Raw genomic sequence first — 22,310 nt, forward strand, 5'->3', positions numbered from 1 at the left:
CAGGATATTCAAGTTATTATACCGATATTACGGACTCTATCCTGGGTTTTGGTGAGACTGGCTCAGAGGCTGCTAGGTCTCATGGCCTCCTGCATCCTGCTGGTAAATCATGCCACGTGGCATATGCGGGCTCTGCATTGGAATCTGAAGTTCCAGTGGGCGTAACATCAGGGAAATCTCTCTGACATGGTCCAGATCTCAGAGGGAACTGCAAAAGACTTGCAGTGGTGGATTACGAACCGAGATTGGGTCAAAGGCAGACTCCTTTCCCTTCCCCAACCAGACCTCACAGTAGTGACACACGCATCACTTCTGAGATGGGGCGGCCATCTGGGAGAGGTGGAAATCTGAGGAAATCCTTGTCAATCTGCTGGAGCTCCATGTGATCTGACTAGCATTGAAAGCATTTGTTCCCTCCTTCAAGGCAAGGTTAGTGCAGGTGTTCATGGACAACAACACTGCCATGTTGTACTGCAACAAGCAGGGCGGGGTAATGTCGTGGACCTTTTGTCAAGAGGCCCTGCGCCTCTGGACACGGCTGGAACAGCAGCGCATAACTCTTGTGGTTCAAAACCTGGCAGGTTGTCTGAACGCCAGGGTGGACAAACTCAGCCATCGATGCCTAGCAGATCATGAGTGGTGTCTCCACTTGGAGGTGGAGCAAGGATTCTTTCAGCAGTGGCAAGAGCTTTGGTTAGACCTGTTTGCTTCTGAAGAGAATGTGCAATGTCAGCAGTATTGCGTGTTGGAGTTTCCAAGGCAGCAAACGCTCTTTGACACTTTTCATCGTGAGTGGAGACGAGGCCTGCTGCACACCTTTTCGCCCATACCACTCCTGCTCAGCATTCTCAAGAAGATCAAGAATGACCTGGCTCTAGTAATACTTGTCACTCTGGATTGGACATGGAGAGACTGGTATACCGAGCTTCTGAAAATGAGCATTGATCCCTCATTCAGGGTGTCCCTTTGGGAAGATATTCTGTTGCAGCAAAAGGGAAGGGTTCTCCACCTAAACCCATCAACTGTGCGCCTTCATGAGTGAAGAATGAGCGTCAATAGTTGACAGTCTTCAACCTCCATTCTGAAGTATGTAATGTTATTTTAGCAGCCAGGCGTTCCTTGACAAAAGCGGTATACACCTGCCATTGGCACATATTTGTAAAATATTGTAGAGAGAAGTCTTTAGATCCTCTTTCTCCTTTTCTCTCTGATGTTCTTCTTTTCATTCTGTCACTTGCAAAGCAGGGCTCTGCTCTGGGCAGTCTTAAAGACTATCTGTCATAACATCTACTCTGGGGGTGAGTGAGCTGCAGGCCTTGTCATCTAAGCCCCCACATCTCAGTGTTTCCTGATAAAGTGGTGCTTCGCACCGTGCATCTTTTCTCCTAAAGATGGTGACCCCATTTAATTGGGGACAGATGGTCATGCTGCCCACCTTCTTTGCTCCCCCGCATCCCTCTAAGGAAGAGGAGCAACCCCACCTTCTGGATCCAAAAAGAGCATTGTAGTTCTACCTTGACTGAACAAATGTGATCTGAGTTGATAACCAACTCTTTGCGGGATATGTTGGGGCAAAGAAAGGTCTGGCAGTACAGAAGTGACCCATTTAGTGCTAGGTCATTCTCTGTATAAAGATCTGCTATGTTCTGGTTAAAAAGCAGTCTCCTGAGGGCTTAGGAGCCCATTCCACCAGAGGAAAAACTGCGACCATGGCGTTAGCTTATGGAGTCCCGGTCCTGGTCATCTGTCAGGCAGCAACGTGGGCGTCTCTGCACATGTTTGGCAAACAATAATGCCTGGCAGTCGGGTCCGTAGGGACAGGCCCTTCGTCTGTTCAGTTCTGCAGGACTTCAGAAAACGTGTCTGCAACCGACCACCGGGAGGATATGGCTTGGGTATATATTCAATGGTAAGGAATCTGCAGCTAGAAGATTTTATCAGCTGAACAAGTTACTTACCTTCAGTAATACATTATCTGGTAGAGACTATATCTAGCTGCAGATTCCTTACTCCCACCCGTGCCTCCCCGTTCTGCGGACTCATTTGCTAGGGTCAGGGTGATTCCTTTTCAGGGCCCTAGATTGGACACACAAACGTCAGTTCTTTTCCTGGCTCTACCGTGGAAAGTTGTGAAAAAAGTAACTGTGTTGCTGGGTTGGAGATAGCAGGCAGAGACTTTCACTCTGCCTCGGAGCGCCCTGGTTGGGTGCTCCGGCCATTCCAAATGCTGCTCTTATGCTGCTGGCAGGCTGGGACCTTGTGCCTTTAACTGCAGCAGAGGAGCGGTGCGGTGGTGGCGGCGAGAATCTTTTTTTTTTTATTAATCCACCCCCCAAGCACGTGCTGCCCCTCCCCTTCACAGTGCCTTAAGCCGCTCCTGGTGTGGGGTGGTGAGTAGTGTGGAAAGAATATCTTGAGGTGTGGTGATTTTGGATGACAAGTATGATGCAAAGCCATTCACTGAGAAATGATTGTGTGATCGGTTTGCATGGTGGAGGGAGTAAACTCCCAATAGAAATGCCAGTCTTTGGGTGTGGGGGCAAATTCAAATGATGGGAACTAGCAGACATTTCATAGTGACAGTTTACTTCTATGTTTATTATTGCTATTTTGAGGTAATAACTGAAATTACATTCTTACTGGTTTTGATATTAAGATAATGACAGAGCAACATACATACATTACATTTTGTATGACCCACCTGCAAAAATAATATTGTGAGGTTGTCACATTTCTGCTTAAACGTTTGACCACAGACTTACTCCCTACTGTGTAGCTGGTCCTCCTGTAGCTCAGAGATATTCGCTGCTTTTTAGCCTTGCCAACTTCAAGACCTTCTTTGTCAAAGATCTTCATGTTACTGCAGCATCCTACCAGATATGATTTGATCTTTTGGTAGCAGAAGAGAGGGCTCACTTCAGGAGGAGTTGACAGAGAAAAAAGTGAGAGTAAGAGAAACAGAGAGAGAGAGAGAGAGAGAGATGCTTCAAAGTAGGAGCCTATATTTTGCATGTTGGGGCATTGCAACATTATTTGTGCAGTAAGGCACATGAATGCCACAGGAATGGGATCAAACTGTGATGTGTAGGAACTTTAGCTTGATTTTTCTAGGGAACTGAACCCTTTGCACCTGAGTTTAACCTTTGAAGATTATCAAATGTTTCAATAACGTTGGGTCTTCGAAAATGTACAGAGGCACAGTAACATGCATATCTGAAGAAAACTGAACTCGGTGGCTGAGGTGTTCGAGCTTGAGGCACCCTGTCCAACCACGCCTCGCTGAAGATTTCCAACCATCAGAAAAATGTCAAAGCCCAAAAGTAAAATTTTCAATTAGAATGATCCCAACCATCTTTTACGCCTTTTCTCCATGGCTGGATGGCCTTAGAGGATGTAAAAGTCCCACCCCTGACCAGTGGTGTGGAATTTGGTCAAATATCTACTTGTCCACAGGACAGGTTGCTTCATATATTTACTCATTTGTGTAAAAAAGAAAAATCCACTTGTTGCTTTGGTGCTATGTTGTGCGGTGACAAATTATACCATACATTATCATGATATAAGAGCTCTGATAATAGCCTCACTGATTATGCTGGGGTTTATACTATAGTAGGGTTTGAATACTAGCAATTCCCTTATCTTGCCACCATTCCGCAGATCTGCATACTGGGGCTGAAAGTAGCGGTAGCTAATAGTTTCCAGGGTTGGAATGCCCTTTTAAGTCTGGGCAAATCTACTAACATGCATGTTTTAGGGTTTTTTTTACCAGCTCTTGCCTAATCTTTTCCCATACTGAGAAAGGCTGGAAATTTACTGCTGACAAAGGCAGAAGTAAAATTTCTACCAGGATTGGGAAAAAAGTATTTGGATAAAAAGTGAACTTGTAAACATTCAACAGATTTTGGCATGTGCAAATTTACAGATGCGTATTTCCTCATGCTAACAGGCAGTTTAAAATATTTTGTAGGAGTATGATTACCTGGCCTACTTCTGTAAATTCTGTTGAATTCATGAAAGCTGTAAATCTGCACTAATGCAAGAACATATAGCATGGGTGCACTTTTGTAACTTTCTTTAAGAATTGGGCCCCTAATTAGGTCTGGCATTAACCAAGCCCTTTTGTTTGTATTAAACTTCTATTTTAGATTGGCTTCACTGTGAGTGACAACATTCTGCCCTTTCACAAGGAGCATATCGGCACACAAAGCATTTTTATTCAGTATCAGGAACGTTGTAGCAATGTGTGTCTTTTGTGAACAAAAAATATTTCTCTTTTTGCCAATGCTTGTTATAATGGTGGTAGCCTGACAACTCCCACTGCTATAAAGTTGAAACCATGTCAAAACAAGATACGCATAGGAAAAACCAAAAGGCTGACCACCAGTATCAAACTTTTTGGTTTTGCCAATGCATGTTTATTTTCATGTTTCCCATAATCCTGTTGAAACTTGTTAAAACTTGTTACTTTGATTTTTCCATTATGAATATTTTTTGGAAGGACTAGCATGCATCAACAATGATGTTTCCAAGAAATGGTACCTAAGATTTCACAGTAGTTTAGCAAAGCATTTTTTTTCGTAGTTGCATTTTTTGTGAACAATTTCTTTTGAAAGCAAGGAATTATCAATCTTACTTTCAAGATTATGGAAATATTTTCATCTAATCAGAGAGCATTATAGGAGCATTATGCATAGCTGCATATTGTTAGACTTTGCAAATGTGTGTATACATTTTTATACTGGAATCTCGTGCAATTCGAGGTTTACAGCATTTACTTAGAAAGTTCACCCTAATAACAAAGGCTTTGAATTGATGAATCGTAAATACAAGCTCAAACAGCATTACATAAGAACACAAATATTACCTTAACTGCAGACATTGCACTTCCCTGATCCATACGGTATGGTAAACTGGGAGGCAAAGGGTTCGTGCTGCAATCGGTTCGGCCTACTTTCCCCAAGGACAAGATATACTTCAAAACCTGTAGTCCTTGACCCCAAACAATATGGCCTGGGCATCTGGCTATAGGAATTCCGCATTCCTAACTGTATAAAGCTTGGTCGGGGAGAACCATAGTCTGTATTCTTAGCTAGTCGGCTTCTGAAAGTTCCTATGTCAGCTGTATCCCATTTACTGGCAGTTTAAAAAAAAATCTTTTATAATTAGTGATTGCTTTATCTGATTTTCTATATTTAGCTGTCATTTTACTTATTAAAGTATATTTTCAGTAACTAAAGTGGTTTGAGAATTTTAACTTGCTAAATTCTTACCTGCAATGCTATTTTGCTGTTGCTGTTCATATACCACATCCAGTTGTCTCTTAGGAAGGGCTTGCTGTCTATGCCAACATATTAAAGGGATTACTGAGGGACATCTGTTTATTTATGAGGAACTGAAGTGTTTTGAGTTGGTGGCACTTTAGGCCCAGCTTACATCAAAACTTCAGCCCGCCTACACCATAGTTTAACAATCTGGTTTCCTACAAAAATAGAGTTATAATGGCATTAGTAGTTCTTGCATTCCTAGGCACAATGGGACGAATCTAATAGTATTAAGGGCAATACAACGATGCGTGTTCAGTGGGACTCATTGTTGCAGCATGTAAATAATAATTGGCTCCTCATCCCCTGAGGGTGCAGGAACATCTAGAAGAGAGACAGTTTTAGTATCTCATTGTTCAAGAAAAGCTTCTATTAAGCTCTTCATCAACAACCTTGTTTTCTACTTTTCTGTTTCTGTATTAACCATTGCAAGGTGTACGTATTGTAGTCTGTGCATGTTGGCTGCACGAGCAACATTTTGCAGCAACCTTCATATAGGACCCCACTCACAACAGTCCAGGACTCCCTCTTCTGTATTCACCACATTGTCTTTTAGATTGGATGTACTAGACATTCATTCCTGGATCAGACCCACAAGTCACTGTACCTACATACCACGCCTTCTTTTGAATTAATTGAATCCAGGGACGGTATCTGTCAACGTCTCCCAGCCCCAATGGTGTCACTTTCCGATTTGTCAGCTCGGTCAACACCCAGGTCCACATGTCATTGAGCCATAGTGGGTGCTTATGCTCCAAAATACATTTTCTATTCTTTGTGATAATGCTTTTGGCTAATATGAAGTACAAAGTGTATTTTATCTATTTCTATTAATGTATTTGTTTGTAGTTTAATGTAGTGCGGTCTTGACCCAGTAGGTGGCACAGCCATTGTTGTGTCTATCCTGGGATTTGGCACAATAGGCACGATAAGCACGTTCTGAGTTTATCCCAGTGCCAAAAGGTGTACATCACTGCATCCAACCACACCCTATGTATATACGAGCAAACTCATGCATACGCTTGGAGCATCTCTTCGGTAACCCAAGGTTAATTTTGTGGACTGCAGTCGATGTCATTCAGGTCATATTTATTGAAAAAAATGCTGTTTTAGTTTTTACATGAAATGAATCAGAAATTATCAAATCAGTCCTACCAAACACAACAAATACAGTATGCATATAAAAGTAGGACATCCATTAGTTAAACTGAATAAATTTTATCCCTGCAGAATTTGGCAACATAATGTGCACACACAGTCACTGTGAAATCTAGTAGTTTTCAATTGCATTCCAACAGTACAGGTGAGCTACAGTGTCCCACATATATCCAGCATCTCAGCGAAGGGGCCCAACGGTGGGCTATATTATTGCTCTCAACAACTCTTATCACAAGGACATACTTCACACAGCAAGTCACTCTTGACCTAAACTACCTGTAATTACAAGGCAAAGAACTTCTTATTCTACCTAATAGATGCATACGTAATTGGTAATGTCCTCCAGCAGACCTCTGACATCAAAATTGCAGTCACATCTCACTGACGTAACAACATTACCCACCCCCAGACCAACCAGCACACAGTTTCAAGAACATTTTGTCACAAGATGACCTAGACCCCTGTTACTGATGGGATCTCTAAACTTGCCTGCTGTAGCACCCACAACCATCCTAGAACACGGTAGGGCAAAACAATACTAATGGCCAACAATGTTTAACAAAACCCAGCAGCATAGCAAGTACCTGATTGCCCTTTCCCAACTCCCAGCGTAACTTTAGGCCTCCTCTATGGATGTTATCTAGTGCCACTGTTGCCAGAGGGTTCTCTGATGTACTTTCAGTTTGTTACCCTGATCTTAGATTAGATCCACTGGGTGTAGATGGAGCAAACCTCCAGCAAACTGATAGGCCAAACCTCAGGTGGGTGGTTGGACTGTGATCTACAAAGGTAGGTGACTCTTGCCTGTTGTGCACCGAACATGCCTATGGCAGTTCTATGTTAAGTCAGTGATCTGTGTCTTAAAAATAAATGTCTCTTAGGAAAATCAAATATCTGTCAGATGTAGGTAAGAACCTCCATTTATTAAATGTTGAGCAATGACCCTCTGTGACTTCAAAAAATTAAACAATGAGAAAGTACAATAATTTTAAATAACTGTACTAAGAACCCGAAGTTAGCAGTTCAGCAAACCAAACCCATAAATAAAGTGACCAGTGATAAAAGAAAAATGTATCTATGTCCAAAGAAGACATGGCCAAGTTGAGTATTTTATCGCCCTATCTACGTACACCCTTTCTACATCTGCTATGTCAGGTGCTGACCAATCACAGACCTTGAGGACTAGAGCCAAGTAAGATTTTAAAATATCCACAAGTGATACATTGACATGTTATGAATCTACTTAAAATCATTTACTTTACCAGTGATTATCCTGAAGCCCTGGCACAGTTGTGCCTCTGGAGGACCAATGTTAAACATACTTCAATTTAAAGTATGTCTCCTATGATTCCTTAAAGAAGAAATAACTTGGTCAGTCTTTTAATAGTACAGTCTGAGACCAGTTATCATTCTTCATGGTAGGAACATAAGCAAATAAATATGTTGCCCTAGGGTGCCACACTAATATCTCATTCATGTCTACTTCGATGCTAACCACACCTAACTCCTTCCATATTACCATCTTAACTTTTTATTTGTAACCAAATATGTTATTAGGGTTCCTCCATTGCCATCCATATGTTGGGTTTATACCTGGCCTTGTGCTGCCGCTGCTAACTACTTTTTACATTTATTTACAAAGGAGGAGGCAGAGGAGGAGGACGAAGAGCAGGTAATAGCATCGGGATGCTCAAATATGTATTGTGAAGACTGGAATATTATAACATCCTTATTTTAGAAACTGGTGTATGCCCCTCTCTATGTTAGAAATTGGTGTATTCCCCTCTCTATTTTAGAAACTGGTGTATGCCTCTCTCGATTTTAGAAACTGGTGTATGCCCCTCTATCTTAGAAATTGGTGTATGCCCCTCTCTACTTTAAGACCAGTGACCTGTTCATATATAGCACCTTACAAGCGGGGGAATCTCTGTTGGATGTTTGCATCAAAGGAGTAGAATTGACATTTTAGTTAATTTAGATTCAATATGTGTTGTGCACTATGTACATTCTATAGTGTCTTTCTTTTGTACTCTAAATTGGTTGTGATACTGTAAAGGAATAACTGATTTTCTGAATGCTATCATCTTCGGTGCCATGTTTGCCATGACTTCTTAAGATGCACTTCCTATTACAACATCATCATGGATGTTTGCAATTGTACTTCTGACTCTTTGACACCCATTTTGAGTTTGGCACTGAATCTTGCATAGATGCATTTATAAATTTACCTCAAGCAGTAGGTGCTTTATTACCTTTGTATTTAGATACCAAGTGAAACAAGATGCTCTGAGATCTATTCTCAAATTGTTTTACTATACTGGATGACCACATGCATGTTTATAGCGATGATGAGGCCAGCCTCACACACTTGTTCATCCTCTTTGCCCTGTTCGATACCATTCATCATGAGGTACTTATTGCTATTGTGTTTTGAGGATGGTCTTCATGTACTTGTTTTTCTCATTCTTCAACTATCAATCAAAATATGTGAAGCTGTGATCTTTCTTATCTCCTTCTATTTCCCTTCCGGTGTTGATGGTGGTGGTGGGAGGAGGGAGGTTGGGGGGGGGCTCAGGCTTCAGTCTACTGACTGCTGACTCTATTTGATCAACGTTTACATGGAACCTCTGGAAGAAGCAGTACAATGAGACACTGTGGCAATCCCTCCATAGGGAGATGACACTCAGCTGCAACCTAAAAGTGTCTAATCTATCTGGCTTTGCAAACAGGGAAACCTATCTTTAAAAAGTTGTTGAATTTAGTGAGCTCCTTCTTATTCAAACTAAATCAAGACGTAATAGGATGTCTTCTTCTGCACTCCAAAGACTTGCCTCCACCTGTCCAAACCTGGTTTGAAACCCTTTCTCTAGCGGGCATCTTCCCATTTGAATTGCAAAGGATAATTTCTAGGATTCAGCAATGACATAATGGTCCAACTCAAGTCTCTCAAAGCCTCTTTATTCCAACTTCACCAACTTCACTTTTCCAAGAGGCTAAAACCAAGTCCCAGCACCAGACATCCGATCAGGTGTTTAAGTTAAGGTGTTATTCCATAGAGTAGGGAAATCAGTACTTGAGTTAGTTGCCTGCTTACTTGTGGTTATATGAGATCCAAATATCCTCATTTTGTATGTCATCCACTAGTTTCTTTGGGCTTTCTTCAAATCCTATGAACAGCTTGAAGGTGCTCCACTTAAGCTGCCCCTGGTACCTGAAGAATAAATGTAACTTTGAAGAAGGTTCTCTTAGCACCAGAGGCAAGCCACTATTCCAACATGAACCTGGAGGCAAGCCTTCTCCTGCCTCTGATTGCGACTTCTTGCAGTCTTCTACTTTAAAATTTATGATTAACAGACACCTAACATAGTGCCCCATCTCAAGTCTCACATTTGATCAAGTGTTCATCCTAAGGTTTAACCTGAGAAAATCCTAGCAAGAATAGCTAACATGTCACCCTTCAACCTGGAAACTATTTCTTGTATTGGCTGCACATTCATAGTTGAATCATTTTACGTTAACTTCATCCTGAAGGACTTCCCCTGGTGACCTCTTGATGCTAGAATCATCTTCAGTGTTTTTGGCATAACATAGTTCAAGGCTTTCCACCGACGACTCCCCTCCCACCTGAAGGATACTCATAACCTCCCTAGAGGTTCACAAGACACCAGAAGCAAATCACATCTGTAACTAAAACCCTGAAAGAAGCCTTCTCCTGTCCTTGACCAAGGCTTTGCAATTTGGTACCATAAGAACTATAATAAGCATCCAACCTTCTCAAGCAAGTCCTGTTGGCCCATCTGTCTCCCATTCATCTCAACAAATAACTGACTGTTCACATTATTTGCAAGTGACCCCTTGTCTTTTAGATTCCCACTTCATGCCACTGAGCTGTTTGTTATTATTTACTGTCTTATTTGCAATACACTTCATTGCCCGTGTGTCTATGTCCCTGATACAGGGCTGCTTTCATTTGTACGATATGCTGCCATGACCCAGCTATTCCCACATGGTCCCATTCTAATTGCATCCTACAGTGTGGGGCTGGTTTGAACATTTTTGTCAGGACTGATTTTGGTTTCCAGTCCGGCCCTGATCCTTAGCCATGTTACGGAAACACCATTAATAAACATAAATTACGTAACTCTGCATACAAGGCATCACTGCCCACTCTTGCCACTCCTCCCCCACTGATGTATGATACTACTTGCTAATTGAAGCCTGGTAGGGCTGTTAGTGCATGGGGTCCTGCCCGATGCATTTCAGGCACCATCCCTAGGGCCCAGTACCACTTGGGTAGTATTGGTAGCACTCAGAGGATAAGAGCCAAACGTTTACCAGAATTGGACTGTGATATTGCTGATGTCATTTTGGAAGGGGTGTAGTAGGATTACCTGAGACCAGTGTAAAGGTGTGAAGGACCAGAAGACGTGACGTGGGGAGATCTATTTGAAGAGTCCTAATGGCCTGTTTCATCTCCTTGACGTCCGAGAGAGATTTGTTCATGATTACCTCACCTTCTAGCCTGTACTCCTGGTGGTAAATGACCATCCATCACATTCTGAGCTCAGGGTTACAAGGTTGTAGAGAGTGGGCGGTTGTTGCAATAGAGTAACAAATTAATGAGACACACCTTCCTGTAATATTGAGCATGGCCAATTTCGAGTTATATGGATATATTTTCATTATTTTTTGATTGAACGTAATATTTTTTCTTGCCAAGTAGAACTGTACTGAAAAATGTGATTACATTGAGAATGTTTATTTTTATTTAAAAAAGCCGACGCCAGAACTCTTCTTTGCTAGAGAAGAGAGCATGATATCTGCAGAAAAGAAAAGGTTACACAGACGGCGTGTGTTTCAACGAAACAGCTGCGTAGCCTCTTCGGTGTAAACGTCTATTCGATGACCATTCTTGTTTCTTGTTGCTTTTATGCTTTGAATCTGTCTAACCCCGTTCTCTGTTTTCTTTATTTGATTTCTGTCCACAATCCTGCAGGAAGGAGACGAGGATGATTCATAAACTGGCTCCTTACCATGTCATTGTTTCCTGAAAGGTAATGTTTGATACACATACGGATTTTTTTGCAGCGCAGGATATAATGAAACGAAATGTAGCATTTGATTTGACCAGTAAAAATGTCGAGCCTGGTCGGCTGTACTGTTACAGAGCCTACAAACATAAGTAACAAAACTTCCATTGCCACCAACTTCAATCATGGTTCCTGCCTGCTCAGTTTTTGGTTCACTCTTTCTCTTTCACACATTTGTTAGAGTAAAGAAAAACATTTAGCAACGTGAAGCACGGAAAGGCAATATTAAGTAATTTAGAAATAATTAGAAAATTGATTTAGCAATGAAGAGTTACTAAAACTGATACAAGGGAAAGTGATGGGAAGAAATTTGTATTCTTTGTTGTTAGCGATTGGAACACAGAACACAATTATCTTCTCACTAGGTATAGTGGCTCAAGGACAATTTGCAGGGGTAGAATAGGAACATGACGTAATTACTCAACGAACAAGAACAATCTCATAATACAAAACAGAATAAAGATCTGGGATGTGTTCGATAGTAGCCATCCATGGTCCATCACTCATTTCCTATCATTAATGAGAGGCCTAAGAAATAGAACACATGATAGTTAAAAATTGAGGAAAATAGCATTGACTTCTAGTAGCAAAACATCTCTCACTCTCACCCCGGTAAATATAAAGATTCAACTATTATATTAGGTGCTGTAGTAGACCAGGGGAGCATTCGCTCAGGCTTGTTCATGACTGCCTGCCTGTGTAGTGATGTAGGACCAGTGTGATGCTTTGGCACCACGCCTGGATCCACTCTACAAGCTTATCTTCTAAAGTACAACAATTCTTAATGAACATTCCCTTTAATTTCTCTAGGCTGTTAAGGGAAAAGGCAGACTCAGCCGTAGAATGATTTAAAGAGAGCAAAGCCACTTCTCCCTCTTCAGGCCTAGCTCTGCCTGTCCAGCAGTTTCCACAACTGACTCACCCCTTTCCAGACTTCGGCAGGGGATATCAGCAAAGGCAGCGCCCTTTAGTGCCTCAGCATCAACAGACCTCCCAACCCTTTTCTGGTTGAGGTCAGGGACTAAACTGACAGAGTCCAGGCCCAAATTACTACCCAAGCCCCAGCCATCCCTCCAGCAGCTGCCAGAAAACCTTGTGGGAGACTGCATTGCCTTCTATCTATTGGCCAAGGGGGCCATAGAAAGGGTTCCGCCATATGAGATCGGAATCGGCTGTTACTCTGGTTATATCTTGGTGACAGATAAGGAGGGAGGCCTCTGTGCTATCATTGATCTTTGAACTTCTTTCTCTGTGAGGGCAACTTCAAAATGCTCACATTGGTTCATGTTCTTCCTGCCCTGGATCCAGAAGGCTGGATGGTGGAACGATGTTCATTTTCACATCCCTGTCCTGCGGTTCCCTAAATGCTATCTAGGGTTCCAAGTAAGCAAAGAGCACTTTCAGTATTCCATGCTCCCCTTTAGCTCAACCATTGCACCTCAGGTGTTAACAAGGGTGATGGTGGTGGGTGCAGTTCATCTGCTAAGGATGGGAATACCAGTCTCACCATACCATGAATACTGACTTCTGAAGGCGGGCTTGCCTCAACCAGTCGTAAGTCACCTCAAAACAACCTGCTGACATCACTGGGCTTTTCAGTCAGTGCGCCAAAGTCATAGCTGACTCCTTCACAATGGCGCCTCTTCATTGGAGCCATCCTCCTCCACTTTAATGAGCCCAGGACATTCAGGCTATGATCTCCATGTTTCAGCTCTTGATCGGTTCTCAGCGAGAACAGCTCTGAGGCCTCTTGGCCACTTGCATCCTGTTTGTGGACCACACCAGGTGGCACATGTGGGCTCTGCAGTGGGATCTGAAGTCTCAGCGGGGTCAGCATTAAGGGGAAGTCCTTCCAGGTGTTGGAAGGGACTGCGAATGACCTGCAATGATGGCTACTCAACTGCAAATGGACCAGTGGCAGATCCCTCTCTTTCCCCTACCCGTGGTAACAGTTGTGACAGATGTATTTGTTGGAATGGGGGACACCTGGGAGAGGTGAAGATCAGAGGACTCTGGTCTCTGGTGGAGATTCACCTTCACATCAACCTACTGGAGTTGCAATGGATTTTCTTGGTGTTGAAGGTGTTCCTCTTGACCATCAAAGGGGAACAGGTGTAGGTTCTCACAGACGGCACAACCGCATGTGGTGTTGCGAAAAATTGGGTGGGGTGGGTCTTGTGTCAGGAGGCTGTACGTCTCTTGAAGTGGACGAACACTCAGGACATTTCCATGATCGCCCATCACCTGGTGGAATTTTTAAACACCATGGCAGACAAACTCAGCTGCCACTGCCTAGCAGATAATGAATGGTAGTTACACTCAGAGGTGGCACAGGGCATTTTCCAGAGATGAGAAAAACCCTGTATTTGTCTATTTGCCATTGCAGACAATGTGAAGTGTTGAAGATTTTGCACGTTGGAGTTCACAAGGCAGTACTCCCTCAAGAAATGTCTTCTGTTTCAACTGCGGTTCTGGACTCCTTTCTGCTTTTCTGCCACTGCTTCTCTTGCCCAGAGTCCTGAAAGATTAAAAAAAGACCAGGCCCAAGTCATCCTAGCAGCTCCGGACTGGGTGAGAAGAGTGTAGTACTAGGAACTTCTGCCCATGAGCATTTATCCTCTGATCAGACTGGTGCTTCCGGAGGACCACCTGTTGGAGAAAAAGGGGTGGGTCCTGCATCCCAAGACTGCACAACTGGTAGATTGATCGGTGACCATTGATGGCTTTTGATCTCCCTCCCAAGGTGGTTGGGGTCATCTTAGCAGCCATCCAAAACGGTGTATGTAGGACACGGGGACAAATTTTTATTGGCTGATGTTCCCTTCAAAACATCCAACTCTTGAATACAAAGTTGTCTGGCATCCTGTTGTTTTGTCTGTCTTTAGCCCAAAAATGCCTTGCTGTAGCAACAGTTAAAAGTTATCTTTCAGCCTTTTCAAGTTTGCCAAATAAGACGTCATTTTTCAGATCACCTGTTGTGATGCGTTTCCTGAAAGGGCTGGCCCACATGTTCCCACCAGCACCTTTTGTGATGCCATAGGAGGACCTTAATTTGGTTCTCACTTACATGATGTGCACTCCCTTGGAATCGATGCACTGCTGTCCCCTATGCCTGTGTCTATCAAGACTGTGTTTCTCGTCACAATTACATCTGAAACATGAGCAGGGGAACCAGGCCCTGTGTCCAACAGCCATACGTAGTGTTCTTCATGGACAAATTTGTCTTCCAGACAAAAGCGGCATTCCTGCCAGAGGTAGTTACGCCCTTCCACACTGGGCAATCCACCACCTTGCTGACTTCCTATGCTCCAACTCACATTCTAAACAGGAGGAACACCTCCACTGTCTTGAGGGCCCTCAGTTTTTACAAAAAAGGGGAAAGTGGTGCAAATCCCCTGATGGATTGTGCTATGTATTAAGATCTGTTATGGGATAGCCAAAAAGCAGCCCACAGGAAGGCTTATTCCCTCATTCCATCAGCGCGAAGGCTGCTACATCTGCGCTGGTGCACAGTGGACCAGAACTGCCATGCTGCCCAAAAAGCCACCCCAGGATGTATTCAGTTACATGCTGGCCTTCAGGAACCAGACAGCCCGTTTCTGGAATCTCACCCAGGAGTATCTGGAGGCTAGCCAGGAGGACACCAAACAATGCTATGATCAGAATACCACTCTGGTTGAGTTTCAGCCTGGCCAGAAGGTGATGGCCCCAGTAGAGCCTCGTGCTCTCCAAGACTGTTGGGCTAGGCCATTTGAGGTGAAGGAGCGTAAAAGTAATGTAATCTACTTGGTGGAAACTCATGAAGATACTCAATACGAGGTATACACAGATCCTATTACGATCTTGTGATAGCCCAAGCGTACACGCCGTCAATGGAGTGAAAGTGGAAAAACTCCTGTCTTTGAAGTTTACTTTCTTTCATATATCACAAGATCATAATAGGATCTGTGTATAACTAGCATGGTCAACAGAGACCTCTCAAAGTGTGGTTTGAGGTGATTCACGTGCAAGAACCTCAAAGGGTTCCTAGGAGTCTGCGTTTCCACCAAGTAGATGACATTACTTTTACACTCCTTCACCTCAAATGGCCTTGCCCAACAGTCTTGGAGAGCACGGGGCTCTACAGAAGGTAATCACCTTCTGGCAAGGCTGAAACTCAACCAGAGTGGTATTCTGATCATAGCATTGTTTCGTGTCGTCCTGGCTAGCCTTCAGATACTCCTGGGTGAGTTTCCAGAAACGGGCTGTCTGGTTCCTGAAGGCCAGCATGTAACTGAATACATCCTGGGGTGGCTTTTTGGGGGCTTGCTCTCAGCCCACTTTCACCAAACTGCGAGGCCCTCTCACAGGGTGCCCCTTCAGAAGTTCAAAAGAGCTAAAGCCAACCCCCTTCTGTGGTACCTTCCTGTAAGAAAACAACAGATGTGGTAACAAGACTTCCCACTTATGCCTCATGGGTTCAGAGATACCCATAATCATGCCCTTTAGGGTGTGGTTGACTCTCTCAACCAACCCATTGCTTTGGGACTGGTAGGGCATGGTCAACTTGAATGTTACACCACATGGCCTTCATGTACAGCAACATGAAATTGGTACCCCCATCAGATACCACCTCTTTTGGGAAACCAACACAGGTAAAAATCCCCTTAAGTACCCTGGCCAGTCACTGTCCTCAGGGGCATAACTTACGGGTACCGGGTGGCATGGTCCATAAAGACCAGAATAAACCTGTTGCCCATGGCTGTCATGGGATCCAGAGGCCCCACAATGTCAATACCCGCCTGTTGCCTGACAGATCCTACAGAACGCATCTGAGGCCTTCTTCATTTGGGGCCAATAAAAGTGGGTGACAAGCCTGTGACAGGTCTTGTCCTGCCCCAAATGACCTGTCAGTGGCAGATCATGAGTCTGACCCAGTAGGAAGTCTCTGAAACACAGGCCCCACCAGCACACAGGCTGCCCCACGCTCAGCAACCGTAGGCTCACTATACAGGAGATAATTCTCCCAGTAAATCAGGTGAGATCCAGAGATGTCACCAGCTGTCTGTGCCTCGTTCTGTTTCAAAAGCCCTCAAGGGTGGGGCATGTTTTCTGTACTGCGCAGCACTCCTCCCTGGTGGGGCCTTTTTCCTGCTGCCAATAGGTCAGCTCAGGCAGGTCCGCCAGTTCAGCCACTTGTTCCCCTGTAGTTTCGGGGGCATCCCCTCTCAGGTTCAGCCTCCTCCCAGACCCTGGGAATCTCAGAAGTGGGTTTCCTGCAGCCCTTGCCCCTTCCTTTCCTGGCAGGCACCTGCCTGGGCCATTGTTTCAGGCTCCAGGTCCTCCTGATCACACTATCTGGCGGCCATGGACTATGTGGTCATGCACACCCACTCTGGCAGTCCCAACATTTCGCAATGGTGCATAAGCCCCACCTCCTTCCAGGCAGTATGTCCTAGGTCATTCCCTAGCAGAAAGTCAACAGTCATGGATGGACTCTCAGCTGCCCTCAAGGAACCTGAGACCTCCCCCCCCCCCTCATTCCAAGGGAACCTGAGCTACCAAGCATTGGTGCTCACTGTTGTCTACTGCTACAACTTGGTGGACCACATTAGGGATTACCAGCTCTTGAGACACCAGATGACAGCGGACTGTTATCATACTGGCTCCTGTGTCTCTAAGAGCCTTCACCCGCCTCCCATTGATGGTCACCCACTGCCTGTACTTCTTAGTGTTGTCAGACATGAGGGCTCTCTGGACCACCTCACCCTCACCCAGGGAGACTAGGGTCAACTCAGCTGGCTCCCCAACATTAACTGGCGCCAACTTCTCCCCAAGCGCTACACTGGCCACCCCAAGTGACTGCTCACCGGCGGGAGGTTGCGCCTACTTAGGACACTTGGGACTCCCTCTGATGTGCCCTTCCTGACTACAGGCAAAACACTTGATGGGTCTCTGTCCTGCATGTTTTCCTGAACGAAACCAACTCTTTTTCTCAACAGGGGCCTGGGAATCCTTACGCTGGGAACTAGTTTGGGGCCCTTTAGAGAACTCCTTACTTTTATCCTTGTTCCCTCCCACTCTTCCTTCTTCTGTTGGAGACCCTGTCCACCCTTGACTGAGTCTCCCACATACAGCTTCTTTTGGGCCCTGATGCTGAGCCAGTGGTCCACCTCCTTGACAAGCTTCCTAGGGTCAGTAAACTTGCTGTCAATCAAGTGCTGGTGCAGCTTTAGAAAACGACTAGAGTGCTCCCATGCCATCAAGTTGTACAGACCCTGTTAGTCTGTTACCTTGCTGCCCTTCACCCAACCATCTAGTGCTCTGCAGAAAGAATCCACATACTCCAGCTAAGTTTGCGACTCAAATTTGGAACTCTCTCTAAACTTGACCTTGTAACTCTCTGGGGTGAGAGCATACCTCATGGTCAGGTGGTCCTTCATGGGAGGGTACCGCATCTGATCCTCTGTTTCTAAGGCCAACAAGGTGACCCCTCCCCCCCCCTCACCCTACCCTCCCTCCACTGAAAAATGCTTCCACAGGCCTGCTCCCACCCAATCTCACTCAGGGACCCTGTGCATCCTCAGTGTCACCTCATAAACCCTTAACCACTACTCTATGTCATTACCCAATCCTGTACTACATCCTTGGGTATATGCATCTTCCCGTCACACTGCACTGTAGAACTGCTGCCTCCATCTGTGCTGGACCTGCTCCTGCAGTCCAGCTCCTTCAAGCTCAGCTCCTGAGCTAAATGCATTTTCTCCTTCTCCATAGCAATTCTCTGTTTTTCCATAGCAATTTTGTATTTCTCTTCCTCCCTTCTCATCCTAGCCAGCTCCAGCTGAAGCTCCTTTTCATGATGCAGCTTGAGCTTCTCCATTTCCAGTTGATGTCTCCTGTTTTCCTGTCTGTCCTCCAGTTTCTCCTGGGTCAGGTCTTTGAGAGAAACACTGTTGCCTACCCGGAGGCCCTCCCTCTAGGCAGGCCCTGGTTATCCAACAAAACATCATGGATGCTCTGCAACTCCTTATCCACAGCAATATTCTCCTCTGCTGTGTGCTCCTCAGTCTCTTTTGCTGCCAACCAGGCCCTCAGTGCCTTTTGAAGCTCCTCCTTCTTGGTTGAGCTTTTTATTGGACACTTGAACTCCTTGCCAAACTGCTTGAGCTGGGCTACTGTGTGATCCTCCAACTTCTCCAGCTCAAACACCACATTTGTAGCAACTACTGATGGCTCCACAGACTGAGACATACTTGTAGATAAGGTTCAACAAAGATACAAAGTTTCAGAAGGCAAGAGAAATCCAAAAGGGAAATGAAAAGCAAAAATCCAAGAAAAAACAGGTTGTGTAATGGTCTGCAATAAAACAGTAGTGTACACCAATCACTGTATGTCAAGTACAAATATAAGTCTTATACTCACCGCTGATCACCAGTGTTAGAAATGGGGTCTCTAGATGGCAGTCAGTTTACCCCTGCTCACCCCCTTGGTAGCTTGTCACAGGCAGTCAGGCCTATCTCATAGCAATTTGTAAAATATTTGTACAAACACACACAGTGAAAACACCACAAACAGACTCCACACCAGTTTAGAAAAATAGCCAATATTTATCTAAGTCAAACAAGAACAAAACAACAAAAATCCAACATACATAGGCAAAGTTATGACTTTATAAAGTAAAAAGAGTCTTAATTCATAGAGATCAATAGATGCGTTGTTGTACTACAAAGTACCTGTTATGCGTCAAAAATAAAGCCACACGGGCAAGCGTGAGTTGTAAAAGCAAGCGATGCGTTGATTCCTTACTCACAAGTGAGGCCGTCCGTCGACTCTTTCTCCGCCGGGTAAGCCATGTGTCCATTTCCAAAGAAGCAGTCTCAGGTCCGTGTGGTGAGGTTGAAGATTTTGATGCCCAAGGATGATATGTGTAAAACCCAGATGCATGGCAGCGATGAATCCGCGCTGAGCTGGCAATGTGTCAGTTTCGCCCGACCTGATGTTGATTTTTCAGCCACAGTGCAGACGTTCCGTTGATTTTACAGCCGTGATGCAGGCGCTTTGTTGATTTTTTTGCCACTCGGCTCCGATGCGTTTATTTTCACCTTTGGTTCACCAGTTTCTCCTTTCAAGGGCCCAGGAACGAGATGTGGCACCACTTGGCAGGATCGGAGTCTCAGTGAGAGAGTCTGGGTGCTAGCAGATTAAGGGGGTCATTCTGACCCTGGCGGTCACCGACCGCCAGGGCCAACGACCGCGGAAGCACCGCCAACAGGCTGGCGGTGCTTCCATGGGCATTCTGACCGCAGCGGTACAGCCGCGGTCAGAAACGGGAAACCGGCGGTGTCCCGCCGGTTTCCCGCTGCCCCAGGGAATCCTCCACGGCGGCGCTGCAAGCAGCGCCGCCATGGGGATTCCGACCCCCTTACCGCCATCCTGTTCCTGGCGGCTTTCACCGCCAGGAACAGGATGGCGGTAACGTGTGTCGTGGGGCCCCTGGGGGCCCCTGCAGTGCCCATGCCAATGGCATGGCCACTGAAGGGGCCCCCTAACAGGGCCCCACATTGATTTTCAGTGTCTGCCAAGCAGACACTGAAAGTCGCGACGGGTGCCACTGCACCTGTCGCACGCCTTCAACTCCGCCGGCTCCATTCGGAGCCGGCTTCCTCATTGAAGGCGCTTTCCCGCTGGGCCGGCGGGCGGCCTTCTGGCGGTCGCCCGCCAGCCCAGCGGGAAAGCCAGAATGGCCGCCGCGGTCATTTGACCGCGGTGTGGTCATTCGGCGGCTCCCGCCGGGCGTGCAGTTACCGCCGCCGGCGGGAGTCGGAATGACCCCCTAAGTCTATGATGGCCCTGAGACTTCAGAATAGGGGGCAAGCTCAGTCCAAACCCTTGGAGAAACTTCACAAGCAGGATTTCAGAAAGCAAAGTCCAGTCCTTTACCTCTTAAGACAGAAGCAGGCCAGCACAGCAAAGCAACAGGCAGAGTGGCAGGTCCTCCTAAAGCATCAAGCTCTTCTTCTGGGCAAAGGTTCCTCTTGATCCTGAAGTAATCTGAAGTTGTGGGGTCAGCAGTCCATTACTTATGCTCATTTCTGCCTTTGAAGTAGGCAAACTTCAAAGGAAAGTCTTTGTTGTGCACAGGACTCTGCCTCTTCCTTGCCGTGCCCCAGACACACACCAGGGGGTTGGAGACTCTATTATGAGAGGACAGGCACAGCCCTTTCAAGTTTGGCTCCTCCCTTCCACTTTAGCCCAGGAAGACTCATCAGGAAATGCAGGACACACCTCAGCTCCCTTTGTGTCACTGTCTAGAGGGAATTCACAAACAGCCCAACTGTCAGTCTAACCCCGGCTTATATTTAGTAAACAGGCAGAAGCACAGAATAGTTAAGCAAGAAAATGCCCAATTTCTAAAAGTTATATTTTCAAACTTTTAATCTAAAAACCAACTTAACTAAAATATATATTTTTAATTGTGAGTTCAGAGATCCCAAACTCCACATCTGTATCTGTGCCCAATGGGAAAATGCATTTCAAAGAGATTTAAAGGTGTTAACCTATGGGAGAGATAGGCCTTGCAATAGTGAAAAACAAATTGGACAGTATTTCACTATCAGGACATGTAAAACACACCAGTACGTGTCCTACCTCTTAAATACACTGCACGCTGCCGATGGGGCTGCCTTGGGCCTTCTTTGGGGGTGACGTACATGTAGGAAAAGGGAAGGTTTGGGTCTTGCAAGTGGGTGCACTTGCCAAGTCAACATGGCAGTTTAAAACTGCACACACACACTGCACTGGCAGGTCTGAGACATGTTTACAGGGCTACTCATGTGGATGGCACGATCAGTGTTGCAGGCCCACTAGTAGCATTTGATTTATAGGCCCTGGGCACCTCTAGGGCACTTTACTAGGGACTTACTAGTAAATCAAATAAGTCAATCATGGAAAAGCTAATTACCAATACAAATTAGACAAAGAGCACTTGTACTTTAGCGCTGGTCATCAGTGGTAAAGTGCCCAGATTCCTAAAACCAGCAAAAACGGAGTTCAGCACAGGATCATGGCAGGTCAGAAGCCAAAAGACAGGGGAAACCACGCCAAGAGCTGACAGGTCTAACAACCTTTGTTTTTAATGTGAGCCTGAATCACAAAATTTCTGCTCAGACTTGTTCTTCGAGTACTCACTTACTCCTGAATAACAGGAGAAAGACAGGAGATCTTTTTGCTTAATCTCAGGACTCAGCCAGGAGCACTTCAAGAGTAAGTTACAGCTACTCACTTCAGAGTTTTTGTGAATTTGGCCCTTGGTATTTGTGCCAGAGTTTTTGCAAGTGCCTTAGTCATAAAGCCATTTGTGTGTACAAGTTCGACTAACACATGCAGGTGGCTGGGTTCAGACTGTATTGGATTCACAAAAGGTTACCTTGTAATTGTTTGTCCTTTTGCTCACACTTATCATAACCTGCCAACAGTATAACAATATGCAGGAGTACATCCCACCCAAGAGGTGGGGAGTAGGGCATGGTTTACCGTTAAGGTTTGTGAACATCCACAAACATGAGCTTGTGGATTCATAAAAGCTCCTCTCTGACCTGTTCATACTCTGGAAACGGTCAGTGATTTATTCCATCAGGGACAAGAATAAAGGTGTGAATATGACAACACCCTCATATGTCTTAGTGATGTAAAGGAAGAGGACTGTCCACGGCGAATAATATTTTCCCTGGGAAGAAAAAAAATTGTGTTGTTGCATTAA

General features: G+C 45.1%; 1 protein-coding gene across 4 annotated transcripts in view; it reads left to right on the forward strand.

Annotated features, from left to right (window-relative positions):
• The window catches only part of SH3BGR (SH3 domain binding glutamate rich protein), a 204,896-nt gene that overhangs the window by 178,729 nt on the left and 3,857 nt on the right, over positions 1–22,310 (forward strand). For 2 of the 4 annotated variants that reach the window (XM_069202578.1, XM_069202582.1), the window contains exons 7-8: positions 8,122–8,151; positions 11,476–11,533. In XM_069202578.1, coding sequence (XP_069058679.1) covers positions 8,122–8,151; positions 11,476–11,499 — 54 coding nt within the window. In that variant the 3' untranslated portion in view covers positions 11,500–11,533. The remainder of the gene's footprint in view (positions 1–8,121; positions 8,152–11,475; positions 11,534–22,310) is intronic. The other 2 variants (XM_069202581.1, XM_069202579.1) reach the window with 1 other exon arrangement.

The sequence above is a fragment of the Pleurodeles waltl genome, chromosome 8 (assembly GCF_031143425.1).
Source record: "Pleurodeles waltl isolate 20211129_DDA chromosome 8, aPleWal1.hap1.20221129, whole genome shotgun sequence".
In the NCBI taxonomy this organism is placed as follows: domain Eukaryota; kingdom Metazoa; phylum Chordata; class Amphibia; order Caudata; family Salamandridae; genus Pleurodeles; species Pleurodeles waltl.